Here is a 22,519-nt window from a genome sequence, read left to right on the forward strand (position 1 = left end):
AACTTTGTATGTGTAAATTTCTCAGCTTACCCTGCTGGTCTTAGATAGTACTTTCTAGCACTGGTTCACTTACTAAGTATTCCTGTAGTTGCGTATACAGCACCGTAGTGGTGCTTTCAAGAGGAACCTCTTGCGTCCACCTAAAATTTAAACCTAATTACTAACGCGAGAGTCTAATCTTAAAAATATTCAGAATGGGGAGAAGAGCATGTGCTGAGAAGAAACAGGCCCCGGTCTTGTCCAAACCAAATAGTAAACCTACCTCTATTGACAGGATGCTAGAAAAAGCTCTAGGAGCCATGGCAACTGAAACAGAGCGGACCGAGAGACGACTGTCCCTGACCCCAAATCTAGAAATTGTCCCGACTGACCCGAGTATCTTACAAATCTCAGGGTCTTCTATAACTGACCACTCCAGTGAACAAACACCAATAATAGAAGTAGTTATCCCCGAGCCACCCAGAGTTATTACTCCAAACCAACCGTATAGAAAAGGAAAACCTAAACCTAAGGCGAAAGCACCTGCAAGAAGGAAGAAGCCCCAGGGTGTTACTTCTGATAATGGGAAACTTGGGATGGGGAACCCAGAAGAGAGCATGGAAACCATAAGTAATCAGCCAGTGTGGGTTACAAAGTTGGTGGTGGATCTGCAGATCCAAATGAGGGATATAGTTAAGGATGAACTTAGATCGTTACAAGAGAGGGTTGACGGGCTGTCTGTACTTTTTAATGATTGCATAAGTACAAGGGGGGGTGCCCATGGAATTGCTGGACCTGATTGCGGGTCACGAGTGCAGACCACTATAAGCAATGCGTTGGTTAATCCTAGCCTCAAACCTAAGGAACATGCGCTGCCTCTAAAACCAAATGGGGAGATTCACACGTCGGAGGCCATTAGAGATAGCCCTGCAAGGCCCACACCGGTTCCTCTAACCAAGCAAATTGCCCACCTCCACTGTATAAATCCACAGGTCTACAACAATCAAACAATAGGCAGGCTGGGGGAGGCGCCTCTACAGACATAGAAGCCACCAACCACTTTTTATCCCCTCCAGTTATAAATCCATCACCCGCATCAACTGCGCATGTCCTCATTCTTGCAGGAATCCCTGAACTTAGAAGGGTTCAATCTGAATCTCACCAAGAATCAAAGAACAAATCTGTTCACGGCTTGTAAACCACAGATATTTCATTTATGAGGATGTGGAAGAGATCCTAACCACACGCAGGGTGGGATGGAAAGGCAGACGATATAAGGATGTCCATGGAGATTGCATAATAATTAATTTTAGAAATCCGTTAATGACCCAAAATATTTTAGCTAGAGAGGATGGGAGAAAAATGGGTGGTATTCAAGAACTCCCTTTGGGTTATCTCTACCCCCCCAACAGGCCCTACAATGACATCAGGCATTCAGAGCGGGGCTGGAGAAATGACCCCAATAACCGTGAGTTGACTCATCAGCACTGGCAAAAGCAACCTATTTTTAATATTCCCACTGTAAATAGATTTAGCTGCTTGGATGGAGTAGACTGGCTAAAGGAAAACCCCTCTATCATTAAGGTACAAATGTATCCACCCCAAACAAAAACCCAGCTCCAGGTTAGTGATATAGGACCATGTATCCCGCGCAGGGAGGGCCCAACCTCTGGGAGCATGAGTGGCTCCCCTGGTTGCACCCACGAAGGTGGTGGCTCGGTCCGGAGGGATAATCCTACATTTTGTGTACCTGTGGGGTCAAATTACAAGGATGAAAGTGGAAAGATAGAGTCCGTATGGCAAGCACCCCCCGTAGCGCCTGATACACCGAATGCCCCTAATTGTTAAAAAACAAGGGTCCTATCATGGAACATCGCGGGTCTGAATAATAAGATAGATGATCCTAACTGGGGCTCTTTTATTAGTCAATTCGAGATGTGCATGTTTCAGGAAACATGGGCTAGAGGAGAGGTCCCCAAGTTGGTTTTTGCCACCTTTAGTATCCCCGCAACATCCGGGGTAAAGGGAGACCATCAGGAGTCCTTAGCACATGGGTGGGAGTTCATCTAGGATGCGCGGCCAAGCAGATCGACACAGGATCGAATGATATACTATGTGTTATACTCCAGTTTCCCTTAAAGATTTCTGTTGTTCTTTTAAAAGTATATTCTAGACCTAAGGTTCTGGGAAAGGAGTCAATTACATTGGAAGAACTAACTATGTTCTTAGGTACCATTGCTTAAAATCATATAGTGATCTTAGGAGGGGATTTCAATTGCCAGTTCGAGCCACTAGAGGGAATGCTCCTGGACAGCCTATATGACGAGGATAATTTTTGGGCAATCCCGGAGACTAGATGTCTACCAATTAAAAAATGGTCCCCTCTGGTGATTCAGACGAACTGCCTTGTCTTGAATCACTCCCTAAGAGCTTGCAATGGTAGAACTATGTCTGAAACATGAAGTAGTTATACCTTCCATAGAAATAACTGTGGCTCTCTATTAGACTACATCCTAATTGACTCCAAATCCTGGGATAGGTTAATCGATTTTAGGGTTGTTCCACGGCTAGATAGTGACCATCATGCGCTATTGCTTGAACTAAAGGAGTGTAATCCTGGTAGCGTCCCTAATTCAGATAACCCTATTGATGTCAGATTGACACTTTCCAATTGTAGGCGACGAGTGCGATGGACCGATTTCAGTCAATCGCAAGATAAATTGAGCACTTTATATGAAGCCCTGGTCCCAGTGCTCCTGACGGCATCCAACTTAACAACTCACAATGGAGCAGGTACAGATCCTGAGTTGGCCACAATAAACCATGCTAGATTAGGAGAAGTCACATTGGACTTCTTCTATCCCAAAAAAACAAACCAGCCAAGCAGTATGCCCCCCCACCCTTGGTATAACGATCAATGCCGCAAAGCCAAAAGATTGTTGGTATCGTCCGTCCAGGCTAATGATCGCCTGCAAATTAAATCTGCCAGGACGGTATTTAAAGCGGCCATCTTTGAAGCCAAAAAAAGGGTGGGAAAAGGATAAGTGGGATGCTTTGAGAAGCGCCTTGGGGGCCAGGGACATGAGGACCTTTTGGAAAGTTGTCAACACTGGTAGTTCTGGTGTTAAATCACTGGTAGACCCAAATCTGGATGAAGAAGTCTGGCGGGAACATTTCGAATCTCTCTATTTCAAGGAAGAAACATTGACTAATGAGATATTTGAGGGATGCCCTATGGGGCTTGACCATTCCCCCCAAATTGAGGGAAACTAAAGAACCCTATGACGATAGCTTTAGTATAAGTATAAGTCTAAATGAAATCAAGTGCGCTTTAGTAAAAATTGCCCCAGTCAAAGCACCCGGCCTAGACAAAATCCCTGGGGACCTTTTCCGCAGTGAACCAACTGTCTGGGCTCCATATCTTTGGGTGCTATTTAATGCCATACTTCAGGGCATGGCGATTCCCCACAGTTGGGCTGGAGTGGGGAAAAAACCCGTGCTCCTACCAATGAACTATAGGCCAATTAGCCTGATAGACATCACGCAAAAAATCTTTGCACGTGTATTGCTGTTTAGGTTACAAACTTGGATGGAGGAACAGGAGATAGTATCTCCTTTACAGGCGGGGTTTAGGGAAAAACTGTCCACTTTGGGCCAAATACTGAGGCTTCAACTGTTATACTGGAAGACCATGTGTCTAGAGGGTGGCAACCTCTATTTAGTATTTGTAGACCAGAGGTGAGCCTTTGATTTGGTCCCAAGGGAAAAACTTTGGACAGTCCTCCATGAGATGGGGATTCCAACATATCTGACCCATCTCATCAAGTGGCTGCACGAGGATAACTTTGCCCAAATCAGGTTTTGGCAAGAATGGAAAGTTAACTGCACCCATCCCGATCAAACGCGGTGTTCTTCAGGGCTGTGTGCCCGCCCCCACTCTCTTCAGTCTTTCCATCAATGACTTGATAGATCATTTATTAGTCGAGAAAGACCTTGATGCACCTAAGTTAGCCTCCCGAAAAATCCCAGCAATCCAAATCACCTATGGGGATCCCAATAAATTTGAAGTATTCTGTAGTGAAAGAGGATTAGAAATTAATCTACAGAAATCCGAATGTATGGTGTTTAATAGCCCAAAAGTGCACAAGAAAACTCCTCATTAAATGGTAAACGCCTCGAAAGAGTTTCCTCGTTTGACTATCTTGGCATCACAATCACAGAAACTATGGATTGGGGGCACAAATTAAAAAATCGTCACTAAAATGATCACAATCATCGGGTGGCATTATGAAGGTCTTCTGTATGTCTAGCCAGAAACCAGTGAGTCCATCCATTGAAATACATAATTTAAACAAGCAACAACAGTCCTTAATACATTACAATACTTATAACCAAAATTGAATTATAGACAACGATCTATACTATAAGGAAGCATGTGGCCAGCCGGACACTAATTTAATCAATGTAGAAGCATACATAAGATAAGGTGAACAATTATACAGTGAGATACAGTCCTGTATCCAGTACACATAACACATAAGCAACAAAACAAAGGGTAGGAATTTGCAGGCAATTAGGAAGGAAGGGAGGCGCTAGTACCAGTTTAAAGTTTGTCTAGCTGACCTCATGTAGTATACACAATTAAGGTAACAAAATGGGAATTGTTGTGTCACTACATTAACTGTCGACGGCGTTTCGATCCTACATAAAATAAGGGATCATCATCAGGACTAACAATGAATTGCCTGAATGTGCAAGCCTGTTGAGAAGGAAGTAAAGGAAAAGGGGACATGGTTTACCCTGTAGCCTGCGTAGCGTTGCATTACTGATAGACCATGCCATACTTATTGTGAAACCTTCCATACATGCGTGAATGATGTATCAGGTGTCACGCATTCTAAAAACATGGTTAGACTTGGTGAAACTGTGACATGCTTATGGATGTTGCCACAGTAAGGAGAAAGTGCAAGAAATGCGGTGATAGGTAAGGGGTAAGGAAGTGCGGCATGGGAAGGCGCCTAGGCAGTTGGTAGATCTATTTCAAGGGCTCTCACCTAATGATGGCTTGGGGGCAATTGTCTAAGGGTAGAAGACACGTGGACTAGGAGGGCGTCCAGGGAGCGGTGTTCCTTAGTCTAAGACAGGGATAAGGAATTTAGTATGGAGTGGAGAACGAGGGCTCGTGTGTTCCACTACGGAGAAAGGGGCCGATTACCTGGGGTTATCATTCAATCCACAACAAGAAATATATAAGGCCCAAGCCCGGGGAGGGGCGTTATATGGTGCAGAACTCCGGGGCTATACAAGACCCGAGAACTTAACGCAGGTAGAGAAAAACTTCCTGAGACAGCTGTTAAAGCTCCCACGGAGCACCCCGAAAAATTTTGCTTCGATTAGATCTGGGTCTTATGGCAATCGCTGATGTAACCAATTTTAAACCCTTATTGTACTGGTGTCACCTGTGCTCCGCGAGGCCAGCTCTCTATAGGGGGTAGATCAGATAACTGTATGGTGACTTCTGCTTCAGAGAGTTTGTATGTAAAAGCGTCATCCATCAATACTCATTTTTAGGTCTCGCTGAGCCAGCGCATGCGCTACTCCGAGACATTTAGTATCAGGGTTTTCAAAGTACTGCCACAGCATGCTTTAGGTGGCCTAGCACTTGCATTCACGCTAGCGTGCACGCGCGCAGACACCATCTGCCTCCCTTCCAGCGCTTCCCGACTGACCGAGCTCAGCCGTGTATGATTCCCAATGAAGCTCCCGCAGGTGCACATCACTGTCCTATCTACTCAATTATAATATACGTTTATCTGTTGTGATATCATGAATTGATGGTTCTTTCATGGTTTAGGATGTCACTTAGCACATATTACCGAAAGTCATACAATCTTTAATTATTTATGTAACTTCAGTGATTGTTTTTGAGTGATTACTTGGTGGTTTTTGCTAATTGAGTTCTCAATGTGTATTGTAATTGTGTAGTGTGACTGGTGCACATATGAAGAGCTTCAATAGCTTCGGGTCAAGTTGGAGCTATAATTTAAAAAACTACAGAAGAATGCACAAGGAGGTTAAAACTAAAAACAACGTCTTAACATAAGGAAAGACAAATTGATACCTACTTACTTGCTATTTTGTACAGACTGAAACCAGAAAATGTGGATAAAATCGTGGCTTTCATGCTGAAATTGTGTGATTTTAGGCAAATATTTAATTTTACTAAGGTAGGTTCTGGAATGCCATTCCCTATGGGATGCTCTGCTACCAGGCCATCTTTGATGGGCTTCTCAGAACCTATACTAAAACAAATGGAGGATTGCATTTCCAAGGAAAAACAGCCTTCACCTGTGGGCTGCTTCCTCTGTTCCATATCCCAGGTTGCCTATTTCAAAGCGGAATACTCTGCTAAAACAGTTTCTATTGATATAAGGCTGAAAATGAATGATTATGTGTAAAATAAAGTGCCTCAAAAATGCCGCTAAATTGCCATATTTATGCCGCTAAATTTCCATATTTCCATATTTGTGCCGCTAAATTTACTAATCCATGCCGCTATATCCTGGGGGGTCTGTACATAACACACAGCACAATATGCATGTAACATTCGAACTGATGTTTTTTTTACTAGGTCCTGATGAATTGCTACTGATCCTCCAGACTATGAGGCATCAAACATGTCGACCCCTTAAGAGTAGAGCGCAGTTATCCTGAACCATTACTTCGGATAGTCGCCACTCTTCCTTTTTACTAGGGGTGGAGCCAACCTGAATACAAGTAATTCTTTGGACTACCCAACCTGTTTTAATCACTTTCCATTACACCACATCTACACTTTTTAGGTCCGTTACCTCCACTGCACCAAACGGCAAGGAACAAAAGATCTATGCCAAAGAGCCCCTCTTCAGCATCTTCAGGTCAAAACCTCAGGGGGGATACAACGTGGTTGGGAATTAAAAGATAATTCCAATTTCAAATCTGTGTACCCTTGACTAAAGTATGAGCTAATGTTTATTCTTGAAAAAAAGTTTCAAGTCTTATCCTGCGGAAATTAAAATACTTGCCCAGGATCACATCTTTTGAAATCAATTTAGGGGTCAGAGCATTATAATTAGGTTGTGTAGATTATTTGAGTCACTAGTCCTGCAAGTATTCTAACATTTTTTCGAGGCCTGTGTTGGACCCGACTGTACCAAACAGGATGTGAGAGGTCCCAACACGGATAATCTCAGCTGCCTGTTAATAAATTATCATAACTACTTAAAGTAACTACAGTCTGCTAACTTGGAGCGCTGCCCAGCCTGCCGCAGCACTGAGCAAACCGCAGGAGAGTGAGAAGCTGAGGCAAACAGGATGTAATTTTTTTAAAAAGGCTTCAGCTTAGCTGCTAGCTTCCTAAAATAATTTAAATCAATTTTATTGTAGGCAATATGCCTGATCTGCTATGCAAAAACATAGGGTCGGATGTATTTATTGTGAAAAGCATATGTTAAAAGTGCCTAGGGATATAATATAGGGGAATTGCTATTACATGGCAAGTCCCAGATCAGCCAAATTAAAAGATGCTCATGTGGACACCTTTGTGTCAAAAACATCATTTATAGATGTGGTCAGTAAATGGGTAAAGTCCGTGGTTGCAGTGGCCTAGGAGAAAGGTAAGAATGTGCAAATTGAGATTCGGCGACTATGGCGGCATTCATAATCATGCTTTAAGCCTCCAAAAGCAGCCTGCTGGAGCCTGAGGAATCGACAGTTCTGAGTTGCAAGCAGCAGACAGTCTTTACTCTACAGACCTGAGGACGTGTGACTGGGAGCCCCAAGGCCACGACGAGTCTCCAACAGCCTGGTCGCAGCGCATTGGATTTATTTAGGCATTTTTCGATAGCGCATGCTTTACCCAGAGGTGTCAGAGCGCTTTACAATAGAGCGAAGTATATAAGATTAGATATTATGGTAACATATTTACAGAGTATAAATCCGCTAAAAATTACACAATGCAAACTAAAGTTGGCGCGATTATGGTTCCAAAAAAACACATTCCACAATGTAAGCGTAAGGACAAACTAGTTCTCCAGTGAGGAACACGAAACAATCAGAGTTATTGGTAGCCGTGTCTTTGAAAGAGAAGAGTTTTAAGGTCCTTTCAGAGTTCCAAATTCTGGTCGTACAGGGCCTCTAGTCTGGGCAGGTTTATTGTTTTGACCCCGCCCTCTCATTAACAGACCCCCCCCCCCAAACCCAGACCCCAAACCTACAGGCTCCGCCCCTTTGCAGTTCCCAAGCTAAGTTCTGTTGTGGGTGGTAAGAATGCCGCTGCGATGCCGCTGCGATGCCACCGTCGGACCCGCCCCCGGCAGAGGAGGAGCATTCACACCACAGGCCCCGCCCCACCCACAGGCCCCGCCTCCACATTCACTGATCACGCACCACAGACCCTGCCCCACAATCACAGGCCCCACCCCGGCAGAGGAGGCGCATTCCCACTCACAGGCCCCACTCACAATTACGTCTTGCCCTCACCATCTCACCATAAGGGATCGCATTTATTTGACTCGCAGGGTGACAACTTCGGGCATGTAGAACAGCATTACAGCTGGTTGGTTTACGATACATACGACTGCAGATTTTGCCATCTTCAATAAACAATTCAATATCTAAAAAAGTGATCCTATTGGTATCATAGTGAGTAGTAAATTCAAGGTTCAGTCTATTATCGTTCAAGTAGTCAAAAAAACCTTTAAGTTCATCCACTGAACCAATCCAAATTAAAAGGCAATCGTCTATATACCAACCAGCTGTAATGCTGTTCTACATGCCCGAAGTTGTCACCCTGCGAGTCAAATAAATGCGATCCCTTATGGTGAGATGGTGAGGGCAAGACGTAATTGTTCAACTGATAAAGACTTTGAATTCAACCTTACAGACCTATCACATATGTTTCTGAAGCGTGGCTATCAGAGCAAAGTGGTTGATAATGCTGTGGTAAGGGCTAAGAAACTTAAGAGGTCTAAAACTTTAGACAAAAAACTATGTGAGAACAGGGATATGAAGATACGTTTGATTACTAATTTTAGTACTGATAGTGCGAAATTGTACAGTATACTGAATAGACACTGGCACCTATTGAGTATGGACAAGGACCTAGTGTCTCATATTGGAAACAGACCAGGACTGACTTTTAGAAAGGGTCGCACCCTATCTAATTTTATCAGTCCAAGTTACCCGGTGAAGAAAACAGAGCCTGATTGGCTCACTGAAAGATCAATAGGTTTTTACAAATGTGGCAAATGTAGTTCTTGCAGAAAAGTAAAGTAAAGACTTTCAACTATAACGATACTGGAGACCACTCTATAAATATGTTTATTAACTGTGATACTACCTTTGTGGTTTATGTTATAGTTTGCTCTTGTAAACGATGTTGGAAGCACTATCAGGAAATTAAAAGAAAGAATGGTGGAGCACTTTAGAGCTTTAAAGACAGGGGATACCCGTTATCCTATTGCTTCCCACATTGTTAGAAACTATCATGAAAAAGAGAAACATGTGTTCAGTTATCATGGGATTGATCACATTAAACGCGATCCCAGCGGTGGGAACAGACAGTTACAACTGCGACGCAGAGAAGTGTTGTGGTTGATGAAACTCAAAGCAGTTGAACGTGGTTTAAACATTGACCACAAATTTGAGTTTTACTTAGGGAATGAATAAACTGTAAACGTGTAATATTGTTTAAGTATTTGCTCTGATGTAATCTGCGAAAAACTGAATGTCTTTATAGATTACTTAGCTGTGAGGTTGGATATTACTCTTTGTATTATACTGTGATCTGTGCCTTTCCCTTTGTCCTGTTACCTATCCTTCCCATTCCTGGTTGTGCTGGTCTGATTGTTCAATACTGCTTGTATTGACTATATGATTACTCTGACCCCGATGCAAACATATATCTTCAGAATGTTGGAGATATTGGAGATATTACGAGGGTGTACTCACCCGTTGTTGAGTGGTTACTTTTTAGCCATTCCATGATGGCGTGCTTAGTTTGTACACTTATTAAGAGATTGTAGCACGTTAAGCTCATAAGCATTCACCTCTGCAGTGTTGGCGTTATTATGAGGGTGTACTCATCTTTTACAATTGATAGTTGATATAATATTCACTTTCCCCGTATTTCCTATTTCTTTATCATGGTACTATTATTATCGTTACAAGGTTTGTTGGTTATACATTAGCCCACTTACCTATTATAATTGAGAGTTGATACTTTTTTTACTCTCACCGCATTTCTTATCTTTGAACTATGGTACTATTTATATTGCTATAGCGAGTGATGGTTATACACTAGCCCTTCCAAGATGGTGCGCACAGTTCGTACCACCAATAGTTACTGGAGTACGCTGAAATTGTTAGTAGTTATCCTCGAAGTGTCGGTATCATTACGAAAGCGTACTCAGCTTTTGTAATTTAGAGTTTGATATTACCTACTTACACCGCATTTCTTATTTTGAACTGTGGCATTAGCATTAATATTATAAAGAGTGAAGGTTATACATTAGCCACTCCAAGATGGCGCGCCTAGTTTTTTACGATAGTTACTGAAAGATGGCGCTCGTGTAGCACGGGAAGTTTTCCTGACTTAGTTCAAGCTGATATGCGGTAAGTTTCTCCGTAGTGTGGAGTGCAGTTCGTAAATGAGTATCGTTTTAATGTCTAATACACGGTCGAATACTGAGCGGTGATTGCTTTCTTTTCTAGTATACGGATAAGATGACTGATTGATTTTTTGTACATGGATGAATGTACTTTTCGCCATTTACAGGTAAGACGGTGACTGAGAATTGTTTGTTGTGGAATATCGCGTTCCTTACGGATAATGTAAAGAATTTGTGGTATTATAAAGGTAGAGGTTACTTACAGGCTTTAAACAATATGTACTTTTATTTACAGAGTGGAATGATCACTTGCAGATAGTTACTTGTTTCAGGATTTGTTGAAATAAAGACAAGGAGTTTGTATATACGTGCTACAAGACTCATGTTATTGTTTGTTGGTGAGTTACTTAAATCCTGTTTGGATTTTAATATTTACTTCGATATTGAAGGATTGTTTGTGACCGGGTTTTTCTGTTATTTTAGGAAAACTTAAGAATAGCTTACTGAGGTTACATAGAAGAATTTGAAGTTTGAGGGGTATGCACTCCAGCTATACCTGACTTCTCTTGTGTTTATGGGATTCTAACTTAGGTACTGCCTACCTGGCATCTTTCCGTTACAAATTGGGTGCTTCTGGCTTTTTTCTTGGTGACAGGTATCTTCTTGTTTACCTTTTCTAGACACAATATTCGGTGAACCTTGATTTTATTGTAAATACTGTTAAGTATAGAATTGTGATTTGAACAATGGTTATTGTATTGTTTACAGCCCTGAAGAAGTCTGTTTGTCAGAGACTGACAAGACGAAACACGTGTTGGCTGTGTTTTGAGAAATACGTTGGATGATGGAATAATGTAAAGAAAAGAAAAATTTGGAAGAAACTGACTTTAATATTGTGGACTTCATTTAATACTTTGAGTGCTTGGTGGATACTTTGGATTTGACTACAGCAGGTTGACAGGTGATGGCAGTTGGTGGGAGCAGTTGCCACTTGAGCAAGTAACAGGATGTGATTTAAGTGCGTGAGGGAGAGCCCTGTGATTAATCTGCTGTGTGTCTCTCCCTGCACAGGGAACCTGGATCTCAGCAGCCAATTAACTCATTTCCTGTAGTTTCAGTAAGTTGTTTAAGTCAGGGGTGGGTGCTCTGGTTTCTGGATGGTTTGGGCAGAGTGGACAGGTTTTCAGTTGGCCCATGTGTGACATTTATAGGCTTTCAGGGTATTTATGAGTAAAATTTCAGTGGTTTATGTTTGACACGTTCTAAATCATTAAAGAAAGCTCAGTCGTATTTTTCTTGCATTTTCCGTTTTCATAACCTTCTTCTTGTAATCGCCCTGGTCAGAACCCATTGCCCTCCAGTGCAAAGTAAGGACGCTTTTGACAGAAGCTTTCACCAATGTTCATTTCCTATACTGACCCAAAATGTGTTCACATTCTTGATGGCTGCAGCAGCAGTTACTCTTTTAAAGCAGGGCCACTTATGAAGTCAAAATATAACTCAATTCTGGTAATAATGTCATTAGACAAAGAACGAAGAATATACCTGTAACAGATGCACACGGCTGCTCTCTGGACAGGATCATTTTTAACCTCCTGGCCCCAGGATGGCAGCTGTCCCCGCCGGGGCTGCAGCAGGGTCTGGTCTGGGCCTCTCAGCTGAAGAGGCCCCTCAGCTCCAGAGGGCCTCTCAGCTCCAGAGGCCTCTCAGCTCCTGGCCCCAGGATGGCAGCTGTCCCCGCCGGGGCTGCTGCAGGGCTCTGTTTGGGCCTCTCAGCTCCTTGGCCTCAGAGACGCCGCCATGATGTTGTTTGGGGGACGTGGGGAGGTCGGGAGCACGAGAGCGACAGGCAGTAGTGTCTTCACTCCGCACATGCACAGAGATGACGCGCGGTCCTGCGCATGCGCAGGTATGAGACGTGGTCAAATGTTGTTTGGGGGGCGGGAGACCAGGAGCACGAGATTGATATGAAATGGTGTCTTCGCTCCGCACATGCGCAGTGATGACGCGCGGTCCTGCGCATGCATAGTCATGAGAGGGCGATGTTGTTTTGGGGCGGGGGAGATCAGGAGCGCGAGAGCCATGATAAAGAGATGCCCACTGCTGCTCTCTGGACAGGATCATTTTTAAGCTCCTGGTCCCAGGATGGCAGATGTCCCCGCCGGGGCTGCTGCAGGGCTCTGGTTTGGGCCTCAGAGACGCCGCCATGATGTTGTTTGGGGGGCGGGGGGATAAGGAGCACGAGAGCGTTAGAAAAGAGTGTCTTCACTCCGCACATGCGCAGTTATGAGACTCGTCATTATGCTGTTGGGGGGCAGGGGAGATCAGGAGCACGAGAACGATAGGAAGTGGTGTTTTCACTCCGCACATGCGCAGAGACGAGACGTGGTCATTATGTTGTTTGGGGGCGGGGGAGGTCAGGAGCTCGAGAGCCATGATAAAGAGATGCCCTCGCCTGACTTCCCTCAAGGAAAACAATGTCACCGAATGAGCTTTGATACACAGGGGCTGCGAGGCACCACAGCACCAATGTATGTGAGCAGGCACGAGCAGACGCAGGGTCCGGCCAGCTCGGACTGGAAACCAATTCAACCACTTTGGGTCGAACGAACCCTTCCTTGAACCCGAGCATCATAACTTCCGGCTTCTTTCTGTGTTCAGCGGAAGGACCCTCCCCCCAGTGTCTCGCTTCAGCTTTAGACCCTCACCGACCCCCCCAGATCTGCCCCCACCCCCTCAGACTCCAAACCTGTGCTGCTTTTTACTGCTCTCTGGGGAATCCTGCATGTTACTGTGCATTTCACTGCACACGGAGGTATTTACAGCGTAATCTTTACATTTGTGCACACTGCATGACTTTCAATACTGTATGAGAAATCAATATGAACTGTGCTGCTTTTTACAATACTATGTGAAATCTGTGCACATTGTACGTGTTTATTACTTAACTATAAGAAATATGTGCACATTGCATTGCTTTTCAGGGCACTGTAAAGGATATTTACAGCTTAAAGAGGTAATCTGTGCACAGGGCACTGCTTTTTACCACACTGAGAAATCTTTGCGCAATGTACTGCTTTTTACCACACTATGAGAAATCTTAGGACACTACTACTTTTACTACACTATGAGGATTATGTTCACAATGGACTGCTTTGTACTGCACTACAGGGGGGCATTCACAAGGAAAATGTGTACACTGCACTGATGTTCACTACACTAGGAGAGATGCTTATCGCTGCACTGCTTTATACTGCACTGTGAGGAATCTTTGCCACCACACTTCTTGACCTGCACATTTGAGGGAAATTTACATTCTCATTGTTGCTGAGATTGGACTCACGCACCCATCGACGTACAGGCCGCGCCTGGCTGTGTCTGGCCAGAAAGTGGCCCTTCCGCCTTGTACTCTGACAAGGAGAGTGTCCACTTCTCCTGCTCTGCCGCGGTCAGCAGCCCCCTACTTTCTTCCTCTTCTTCCCTCTCTTTCTGTCTCTGTCTCGCTCTTCCTCACTTGCTGAATGAAAGCGTGACTTAAAGAAACAACGCTTACCCTCTCTTTCCTCTCTTTTCCTTCATTTGTTCCCCTGTGAAAGGGATCCAAAAGAGAAAGAAACACTTTTGCTGGAAATGTCGTCTAGTTCTCAAATTTTTCTATTCCAAAGTGCAGCCTCGGGATGGAAAGAAAAAAAGGTTCAAAATAAGAAAAATAACAAAGTAAAGCAAAACAGAGGTGTCGCAAAGTGGCCAGATTGCTTTTATTCACACCTAAACACATTAGCGCCTGTGATAGAGAGTACCCTATCACCCAGGTTAATGAACACTTCAAGATGGTGTCCAGTGGCCCACTTCAACGAGAGACATCCAGCGGTCTAGCCTACGGCGCACGAGAGGAAAAGAAGCCCGAACAGGAGTTAAAAGGGAACCGTTGGTTCAGGTGGGGGCCGTCTGGTGATTGGAGACCCGGAGGAGACACAGCTGCGACGGACGACGGCAGAGGAGAGGCTGGAACTACGCAGGACCAAAGACCGGACAAGGAAGTTCATGACATCAGAGTAAAGACCAGAGACGGAGAAAGCATGGAGTCGACGACTCGACGGAGCGGGGGAGCTGTCTCACAGGAGGTTTCCCCAACACACACCGCGCTCGTATACGGCTGTCCCACCGAGCAACAGGACACCGCGATACCCAATGCTACGGTCACCAGGGACCGTAGCCCCAGGCAAGTGACGTGGGGAGAAAGGTGGAGGAGGAGGTTGGAGGGCACAGGACTGTTGGGCTTGTGGCATAAATAAAGTTGTGCACGCTGCATGCAAACACTCTTTTCTTCACTCCCCGGTAGCCCTGGTTCCCCGACCTTTCATCCAAGTTAGGAAGTCCCTAACCTCGGTGTCCCAGAATCTTGGTGACGGGTGCATGCATAGAGCCTTAAGAACCTATACAGTTCATGACGGTAGTGTCTTTCTGTTTGCCTTTTGGGAACGTCGATACGAGTGACTTGCAAGGAAGAGTAAGCCCGAGATAAGAGAATCCGAGAACTGCTTCCCTGAACTCCAGCGACCATACCCGATATGTTTTGTTGAACTGCTACTGAGTTTCTATGAGCGATTTATCTTGTTAAACGCTGAAATAAAAAGCTGATATTGCTACTGTCAATGACTGTTTGAAAGGGTTAATTAAGCACCAGGGAGAGAAACGCTTACATTGGTGTCAGAAGTGGGATACTGCCATTTGATACAAAATGACGCAACCAGTGACTGTGCAAGATATGATAACGCAGCTGGCAGAAGGTCAGAGACATTTGCAATTAGTGTTTGAGCAACAGAATGAGAATGCACGAAAAGAAAGAGAGGCTTTTCAGACGGCTTTGAAAGAACAAGCAACATTGTTAACCAGTAACCAGAAAGTGCAAGACACGGCTATCCTCCGTCTTACAGATGTAATTTCTAATGCCCGGGTCCACCCCAATATTCCCGGTAGTGTGTTACAAAAGTTCCAAGAAGGAGAAGATCCGGACTTCTTCTTTACCAATTTTGAAAGGGTTGCTACCACCGCTACGTGGCCAGCAGAAAGGTGGGGACAATATATAGCCCCATTATTATCCGGGGAACTACAGGCTGCGTACCAAGCAGCTAATCCAGCTGGAGTAACTCCCTACCCAGAGATAAAGAAAGCAATCCTCGAAAGACTAGGGTGTGAACAAGAATATTATAGAGCTCGTTTTCGTAAGGAGAAGTGGGTTACAGGTGACAATCCCCGAGCATTATTTTACAGAGTCAGAGATTTGGGAAGCCGGTGGCTACAACCTAGTACTGCCACCATGGAAGAGGTTACAGAACAAGTTTTTCTAGAACAATATCTAGAGGCGTTACCTGTGAATACTAGAGCCTGGTTAAAGCAACATCCTGGATTAACTTCCCAATCTGCTATCGAACTAGCGTGTGCATATCACAGGTCCCCAGACTTCAAAGCTTCTACTGGGAGAACCCCCATTATAATTCCCAAACCTGTCCCATGAGTTTCCAATGACAGTGTAGAGAAACGCTCCTTTCCTACTATTAGAACCCCGCCAAAGCCTTTCCCAAAACCGAACTCTCCTGTTCAAGTAGGGCCACAATGCTTTAGATGTGCCGAGTGGGGACATATATCCCGAAACTGTCCCTTAAACAATGATGGATCCGAACCAATGGAAGTGGGTTGGTCCCGAGGGCGAGTATTGGTCACAGGGCAAGGTAGGAAAACATACAAGAAAAATATCAGACTGAATGGGAAACCTTTAGAGGCTCTGTTAGACACCGGATGCCACCACATGGTAGTAGTACAAGATTTGATACCCCTGAATTCTCTATGTGAGGGAGAGACTGTTCTAGTGTCCTGTGTACATGGAGACGTTAAAGAATATCCTTTAGCCGAGGTCTTGTTGGAAATAGACGGTTATCCACAAGTCTGGAGAGTGAGAGTGGTTCCCCGACTTCCGGAAACTATTTTGTTAGGAACAGACCTGCCCAAATTTCATGACTATCTAATGGAAGCCTCAGAACAGGAAGCCAGAGCGGAATGGCTACAGGAGGCTCCGTTTGTTAATGAAAACCTAGTTCAACCCAGAGACCGAGAGCAGAAATCAAAAAATGAAAAGAGAAGAGACAAAGAGAGATATAACAGTGCTTGTCAGTCCTTAGCTTCATGTTTGCTTTCTTCCCCAGAGCATGGAGACACTCCTGCACGAAGCTTCCGCACAGCTCAGAAAGATGACAGCACCCTCACGAATGCCTGGAATGAAGTACAAGAGAGTGACTCAGAGAAGGTAGGACCCTATTTTTGTATAAAACAAGGGTTACTGTATCGAGTGAGTGAGGGAGCAACTGGAAAAGTAGAACAGTTATTGGTACCTGTAGCCTTTCGGGAACAAGCTTTGCAATTAGCCCACAACCAGACGGGTGGGGGTCACTACGGACAGGAGTTAACTTTGAAGTATCTGCTGGATCGATTTTACTGGCCCGGGGTGTATAGGGAAACTGCTAGGTTTTGTGCTACATGTCCAAAATGTCAGTTGGTAAATCCTTCCAGAGACAAGAAAGTACCCCTTTGTCCTCTACCCATTATCGATGTACCCTTTCAGCGTGTGGGAATGGACCTAGTAGGTCCGTTAATTCCTTCCGCCAGAGGGCATCAATATATCTTAGTGCTAGTGGACTATGCAACAAGATATCCGGAGGCTATACCTCTGACAAGCATGACTACGCTGACGGTGGCTCAGGCTATGATATCGTTCTTCTCCCGAGTAGGATTTCCTTTGGAGTTGTTGACCGATCAGGGAACCCCTTTTATGGCAAAACTCATGAAGGAAGTATGTTCCCTTTTGGGAGTTCAACAGATTAGGACGCAGTCTATCACCCACAAACCGACGGTTTGGTGGAAAGATACAACCGAACGATTAAGACCATCCTGAAGAAGTTAATAAGTGAGACAGGGAAGGATTGGGACAGAAAGTTACCTCTGGTACGCTTTGCCATTAGGACACACGAACAGAAATCCACGGGATTCTCTCCATTCGAGCTGTTATTTGGAAGAAAACCCCGTACTTTACTTGACATGGCAGCTGAGCAGTGGACTGAGGAGGAGGATGAGGGGAAACCACTATTAGGATATATGCAGACCCTCAAAGAAACCTTAGCTACCCTATGGGATACTGTGCACCAAAACATGGACAAAGCACAAAGTAGACAGAAAGAGCAGTATGATAAAACAAGTCAGCCAAGGGAATTGAGGGTAGGAGACAAGGTCCTGATTTTACTCCCTTCTTCCGATAAGAAATTATTGGCTACTTGGCAAGGCCATTATACAGTTACCCAGAGAGTTACCCCTGTTTCTTACAGAGTAGCAGTACCACACACTAATAAGGTGGGGCAGACCTATCACATTAACCTACTGAAGAAATGGGAGGAACCAAGTACAGGATCTCCAGAGACCGAAGTAGTCCAATCCATAAATCATGTGACCATCACTCGCCTAGAGTTACCTCAGGAAATGGGGAGGGATGAACAGGATGAACGACCAGCCATGGGTCCCCAATTGACTACAAACGAAAAACGACAGTTAGAACAGTTACTTGACCAGTATCCTGAACTTACTTCAGGAAAACTGGGGAGGACGTCCCTAGTAGCCCATGATATTGTTACCGCTCCAGGAAGACTGGTGAATGTGAGACCCTACCGAATACCTGAGGCTAGGAGAGAGGCAGTAGAGCAAGAAATAGAAAAGATGCTACAGGCAGGTATCATTGAACCTTCTCAAAGTAATTTTATTTATTTTTATTTTTATTTTAGTGATTTATAGAGCGCCTGGTGACCCGAAGGCATCCCCGCGCTGTAAGGACTTGTAATGACCAGGAGGGGGAAGGAGGGTCTAATTGGGGAACAGGAGGGTTTTTAATTTTTTGCGGAAAAGAAGGTGGCAGGGTTCCAGCCGCAGGCTCCGTGGGAGCGAGTTCCAGCCTGAGGAGGCTTTCACTGTGAAGCGTCGACCGCCAGTGCGGGCCTTCTTGAATTTAGGAACGTTGGCCAAACGCTCATTGTCTGAGCGCAGGAGTCTAGGGGCTTTGTAGGGAGTAACCATGTCGCTCAGGATCGAGGGGCCTCGGCCATTGAGAAGTTTGTGGGCAATGCACATGGCCTTAAATTCTATCCTCTGTCGCATTGGAAGCCAGTGTAGAGCCTTGAGAGCTGGTCTAGCAGAGGTTCTATTGGGGAGGTTCATTAGTAGCCGGGCAGCAGCGTTTTGAGTGCGCTGGAGTTTTGCCATGGTAGATTCGGGGGCTCCTAGATAGACAGCGTTACTGTAGTCCAGACACGAGAGGATCAAGCCTTGTATCAGAAGCTTCCTTGATGGGGGGGGAGTAGCGGAAGAATCTTCCTAATGGGGCGCATGAGACCGAAGCAGATCCCTGCTGTTTTGGTTGCCTGGGTCTTCATGGTTAGTTCGGGTTCGAGCCAGACTCCTAGAGTCTTAATTTCCTTCTTCGGGGTGGGGATCTCGCCAAAAACATCAGGCCAGACCGAGGGAGGAATAGTCGACCATTTTTTGCCCATGAGCATGACTTCGGTTTTGGAACCGTTGAGCTTGAGCGACGAATCACTCATCCAGTGGTGGATTTCCTGGAGACAGTTCAACAGATTGTCTGGGCGGTGGTCAAGATGTGAGAGTGAGACGACCAATTGCGTGTCGTCCGCGTAGCTCACTATCTTGATTCCGAATGGGGCAACTATATCTTCCAGCGGGGCCATGTAGGCGTTAAACAGGGTGGGACTTAGCGAAGACCCCTGGGGGACTCCGCTAGAAAGAGGGAGTGAGGTTGAGCTGGAGTTGCCGTCCCAAACCTGAAACGAGCGGCCTGATAGAAAAGATTCTAACCAGGCAAGTGCGGTGCCCCCGAGTCCTGCCCTGGCCAACCGGTGGATCAAAACACGGTGGTTCACCGTATCAAAGGCTGCACTGAGGTCCAGGAGGATCACTGCCACTGATCCTCCTGAATCTAAAATGCACCTTGCCTCCTCGATGACTGCGAGGAAAGCGGTGTCCGTTCCGTGGCCAGGACGGAACCCAGTCTGGGAGCTACGCAGAAGTTTATTAGATTCAAGAAACTTGGACAGTTGGACATTGACCAGTTTTTCGGCCATTTTGCTAATGCCCGGAAGGAGCGAGATTGGCCTGTAGTTTGCCAGGTCGGAGGCGTCCAGTTGAGGTTTTTTAAGAAGTGCTTTGACTACTGCACCCTTCCAGCTCGGGCGGACAGAGCCTTTGGACAGGGAGATGTTGATCAGCTCTGTGATGGGGGCCAAAATAGCGGGGGCCACTGTTTTCAAGAATCTCATGGGGGCGGGGTCACCGGGGGAACCGCTTTTCATACTGGCCAGAGTCTTACCTACTTCCTCCATGGTTACGGCTGTGAATGCCGTCAGCTGTGGAGGGGGGATAATTCCTGAGTGGGTCACGGGAGCATCCATGTTGCAGTAGATTGACTCGTTGGGAGGGGGGAGTGAGGCCAGGATGCCAGAGATTTTTGAGTCGAAGTAAGTAGCCAGTTCCTCGCTTCTGCCTGAAGAGATCTCATTGGAGGAAGGGGGGGCTGGTATTTTCAGGAGCTCTTTGGCTATGAGGTAAGACTCTCTTGCCGAGTTAGTAGCCTTTTTTATTCTGTCATCGTAGTGTGATGCTTTAGTAGTTTTAAGGGTGGCTTTATAGGTTCTCACCGAACTTCGATAGGCCTCCTTACTGGAGTGGAGCCAGTTTTTCCTCCACAATCGTTCCGCTTTTTTGCACTCTTTGCGGAGAGTTCTAAGTTTCGTGCTGAACCAGGGGGCTGATCCTGTCTTACCGTTTTTATCCTCACGAGATTTTATGGGGAGGATGGAGTCGAGGGAGGTGGTAATCCAGTCCCTGAAGTTTCTGTCCGCACTAACAGGGTCTTCTGCGGGAGTGGGGGCCCCAGAGTTCAGCACTCTGGACCAGTCCTCCGTGAAGAGTCTGGACCATGCCCTGTCCCTGGTGAAAGTGGCGGGCTTGTGGGGTTTCCTGAAGACTCCTGGTAGAGAGAACGGGACCAGAAAATGGTCCGTCCAAGGGAGGGGAAGGGACACATTGGTTTGGAGGGAGGGGACGTTGGTGAAGACTGGGTCAAGGAGGTGGCCCTTGATGTAGGTGGCTCCAGAATTGGTCAGTTGAAGACCGTAGGCTGCCAGGTCTTGAATCAAATCGACGGCCCCTGTGTCTAGTGGGTCGTCGAAATGAATATTGAGGTCTCCTAGTATGGTAAAGTTGGAGGTGGAATGGGCCAGTGAGGATATTAATTCCAGGAGAGCACTAGCAAAGGGGCCAGAGTGACCAGGGGGGCGATATACTAGGAGGCCTGACAGTGAGCTTGTCGGGGCCATTTGGATGGAGAAGTGGCAGCTTTCAGAGTCCGAGATGTGGGCTTCATTAATTCTACAGGAGAAGTGATCCCGGTGGAGAATAGCGAGTCCACCTCCTCTGCCGGAGGGACGTGGTTGAGACTGGATAAGGAAGCCTGGGGGTAAGGCTAAGACCACATCCGAGTCAGAATGAGTAGTGAGCCACGTTTCCGTAAGGAATAGTATGCCGAGGTCGTGGTCAACAAGTAAGAGATTGATGAGCAGGGCGTGCATGGGGAGCGATCTACAATTCAGTACGGCTAGTTTGATGCCGGTAAGTGTAGGGGGGGGATCAGCAAGATGTAGCTGGGCTGGAAGGCAGAGTGCACATCTGGTAAAGGGTCCGTCTGAATCATGGAGATAGTGGCACTTAGTATTCTTGAGGGATCTGAGGCTTAAAAGGTCCCGGCGAGAATAGCTTACCCTGTTGGAAGCTGGCCCCGGCATAGATTCTGGCCCTGTGCCCGTTCGTGCGCGGACGGGCGCAGACGGGCTTGCCTTAGGCGCTCCCGCTGCGCTCGTCCGCTGCGCTTCCTGGCCAGGCACATTTTATTGTGATGTTTTAAAGGGGCGTGGCCTAAGGGGGCGTGGTGATTTTTAAAATGATCAGGAGCAAAAGTCCCGGCTTTCCGCCTCAGGACAAAACAATTCTGGGCGCCTGACGCTTGTAATCAGCGTTATATATGGCGCGAAGGGGGCGTGGCCTAAGGGGGCGTGGCGACCGTCGACGCGGTGCCGAGGTTGTTGTGGGCTTAGAGGGGGGTCGAGACAGCGTGGACGCGCGGGGGGCTACTGCCCGAGCCTAGCGCTGCTCAAAGTGCCCAGGTGAAAGTGAGCAGGTGAAAGTGAGTGAGAGTTAAAAGCAGGTAAGTTTCACACACAAAATACAGTTTTTTTAAAAATGATCTGGAGCAAAAGTCCCGGCTTTCAGGACAAAACAATTGGCGATCCCCCATAGTTTTGGTACCAAAACCGGATGGCAGCATCCGTTTTTGCATTGACTTTCGCCAAGTGAATGCTCACTTGAAATTTGACAATTATCCCATGCCTCGGGTAGACGAGCTAATTGAGAAACTGGGGGAGGCTAGAGTGATGTCCACCATTGATTTAACCAAGGGATAATGGCAAATACCCCTAACAGAGACAGCTCAAGAGAAGACAGCTTTTTCCACACCCTCAGGGTTATATCAATTCAAAGTGATGCCATTTGGGCTACATGGAGCCCCGGCTACCTTTCAGAGACTTATGGACATATTACTAAAAACCCATCACAATTATGCCGTGGCATATCTGGATGACATTGTTGTGTATAGCCCCGATTGGAAAACTCATCTCAAACATTTGGAAAATGTATTTGGAACCCTGGCTCAGGCAGGATTGACCATAAATCCAAAGAAAACCACTCTGGGTACTCATCAGATAAATTATTTAGGCTACACCATA

The 22,519-nt window shown here is 45.9% G+C and overlaps 3 protein-coding genes across 5 annotated transcripts in view; 2 read left to right on the forward strand and 1 right to left on the reverse strand.

Moving 5' to 3' along the window:
• Positions 1 to 12,516, reverse strand: part of LOC144762767 (uncharacterized) — a 599,563-nt gene extending 587,047 nt beyond the window's left edge. The window contains exon 1 of the mRNA XM_078648047.1: positions 12,174 to 12,516. The gene's annotated coding sequence lies outside the window, so the exon portion shown is untranslated. The remainder of the gene's footprint in view (positions 1 to 12,173) is intronic.
• Positions 12,517 to 13,014: 498 nt separating this feature from the next.
• LOC144763108 (uncharacterized) overlaps positions 13,015 to 22,519 on the forward strand; it is a 58,123-nt gene continuing 48,618 nt past the window's right edge. For 2 of the 3 annotated variants that reach the window (XM_078648447.1, XM_078648679.1), the window contains exon 1: positions 13,015 to 13,443. The gene's annotated coding sequence lies outside the window, so the exon portion shown is untranslated. Of the gene's footprint in view, positions 13,444 to 16,831; positions 16,933 to 22,519 lie in introns of all 3 variants that reach the window. The other variant, XM_078648519.1, reaches the window with a different exon arrangement.
• LOC144759374 (uncharacterized) lies at positions 15,370 to 17,507 on the forward strand. Its single transcript, XM_078646482.1, has 2 exons — positions 15,370 to 16,122; positions 17,163 to 17,507. Exons 1-2 carry the CDS (start codon positions 15,370 to 15,372, stop codon positions 17,505 to 17,507), a joined length of 1,098 nt encoding a protein of 365 aa, XP_078502608.1.

The sequence above is a fragment of the Lissotriton helveticus genome, chromosome 1_1 (genome assembly GCF_964261635.1).
Source record: "Lissotriton helveticus chromosome 1_1, aLisHel1.1, whole genome shotgun sequence".
Taxonomy (NCBI): domain Eukaryota; kingdom Metazoa; phylum Chordata; class Amphibia; order Caudata; family Salamandridae; genus Lissotriton; species Lissotriton helveticus.

Coding starts and splice junctions, on each gene's coding strand:
- LOC144759374 (XM_078646482.1), top strand. CDS start 15,370: ATGACGCAACCAGTGACTGTGCAAGATATGATAACGCAGCTGGCAGAA. Junction 16,123..17,162: donor CTACTGGGAGAACCCCCATT/ATAATTCCCAAA, acceptor GTTTTGTGCTAC/ATGTCCAAAATGTCAGTTGG.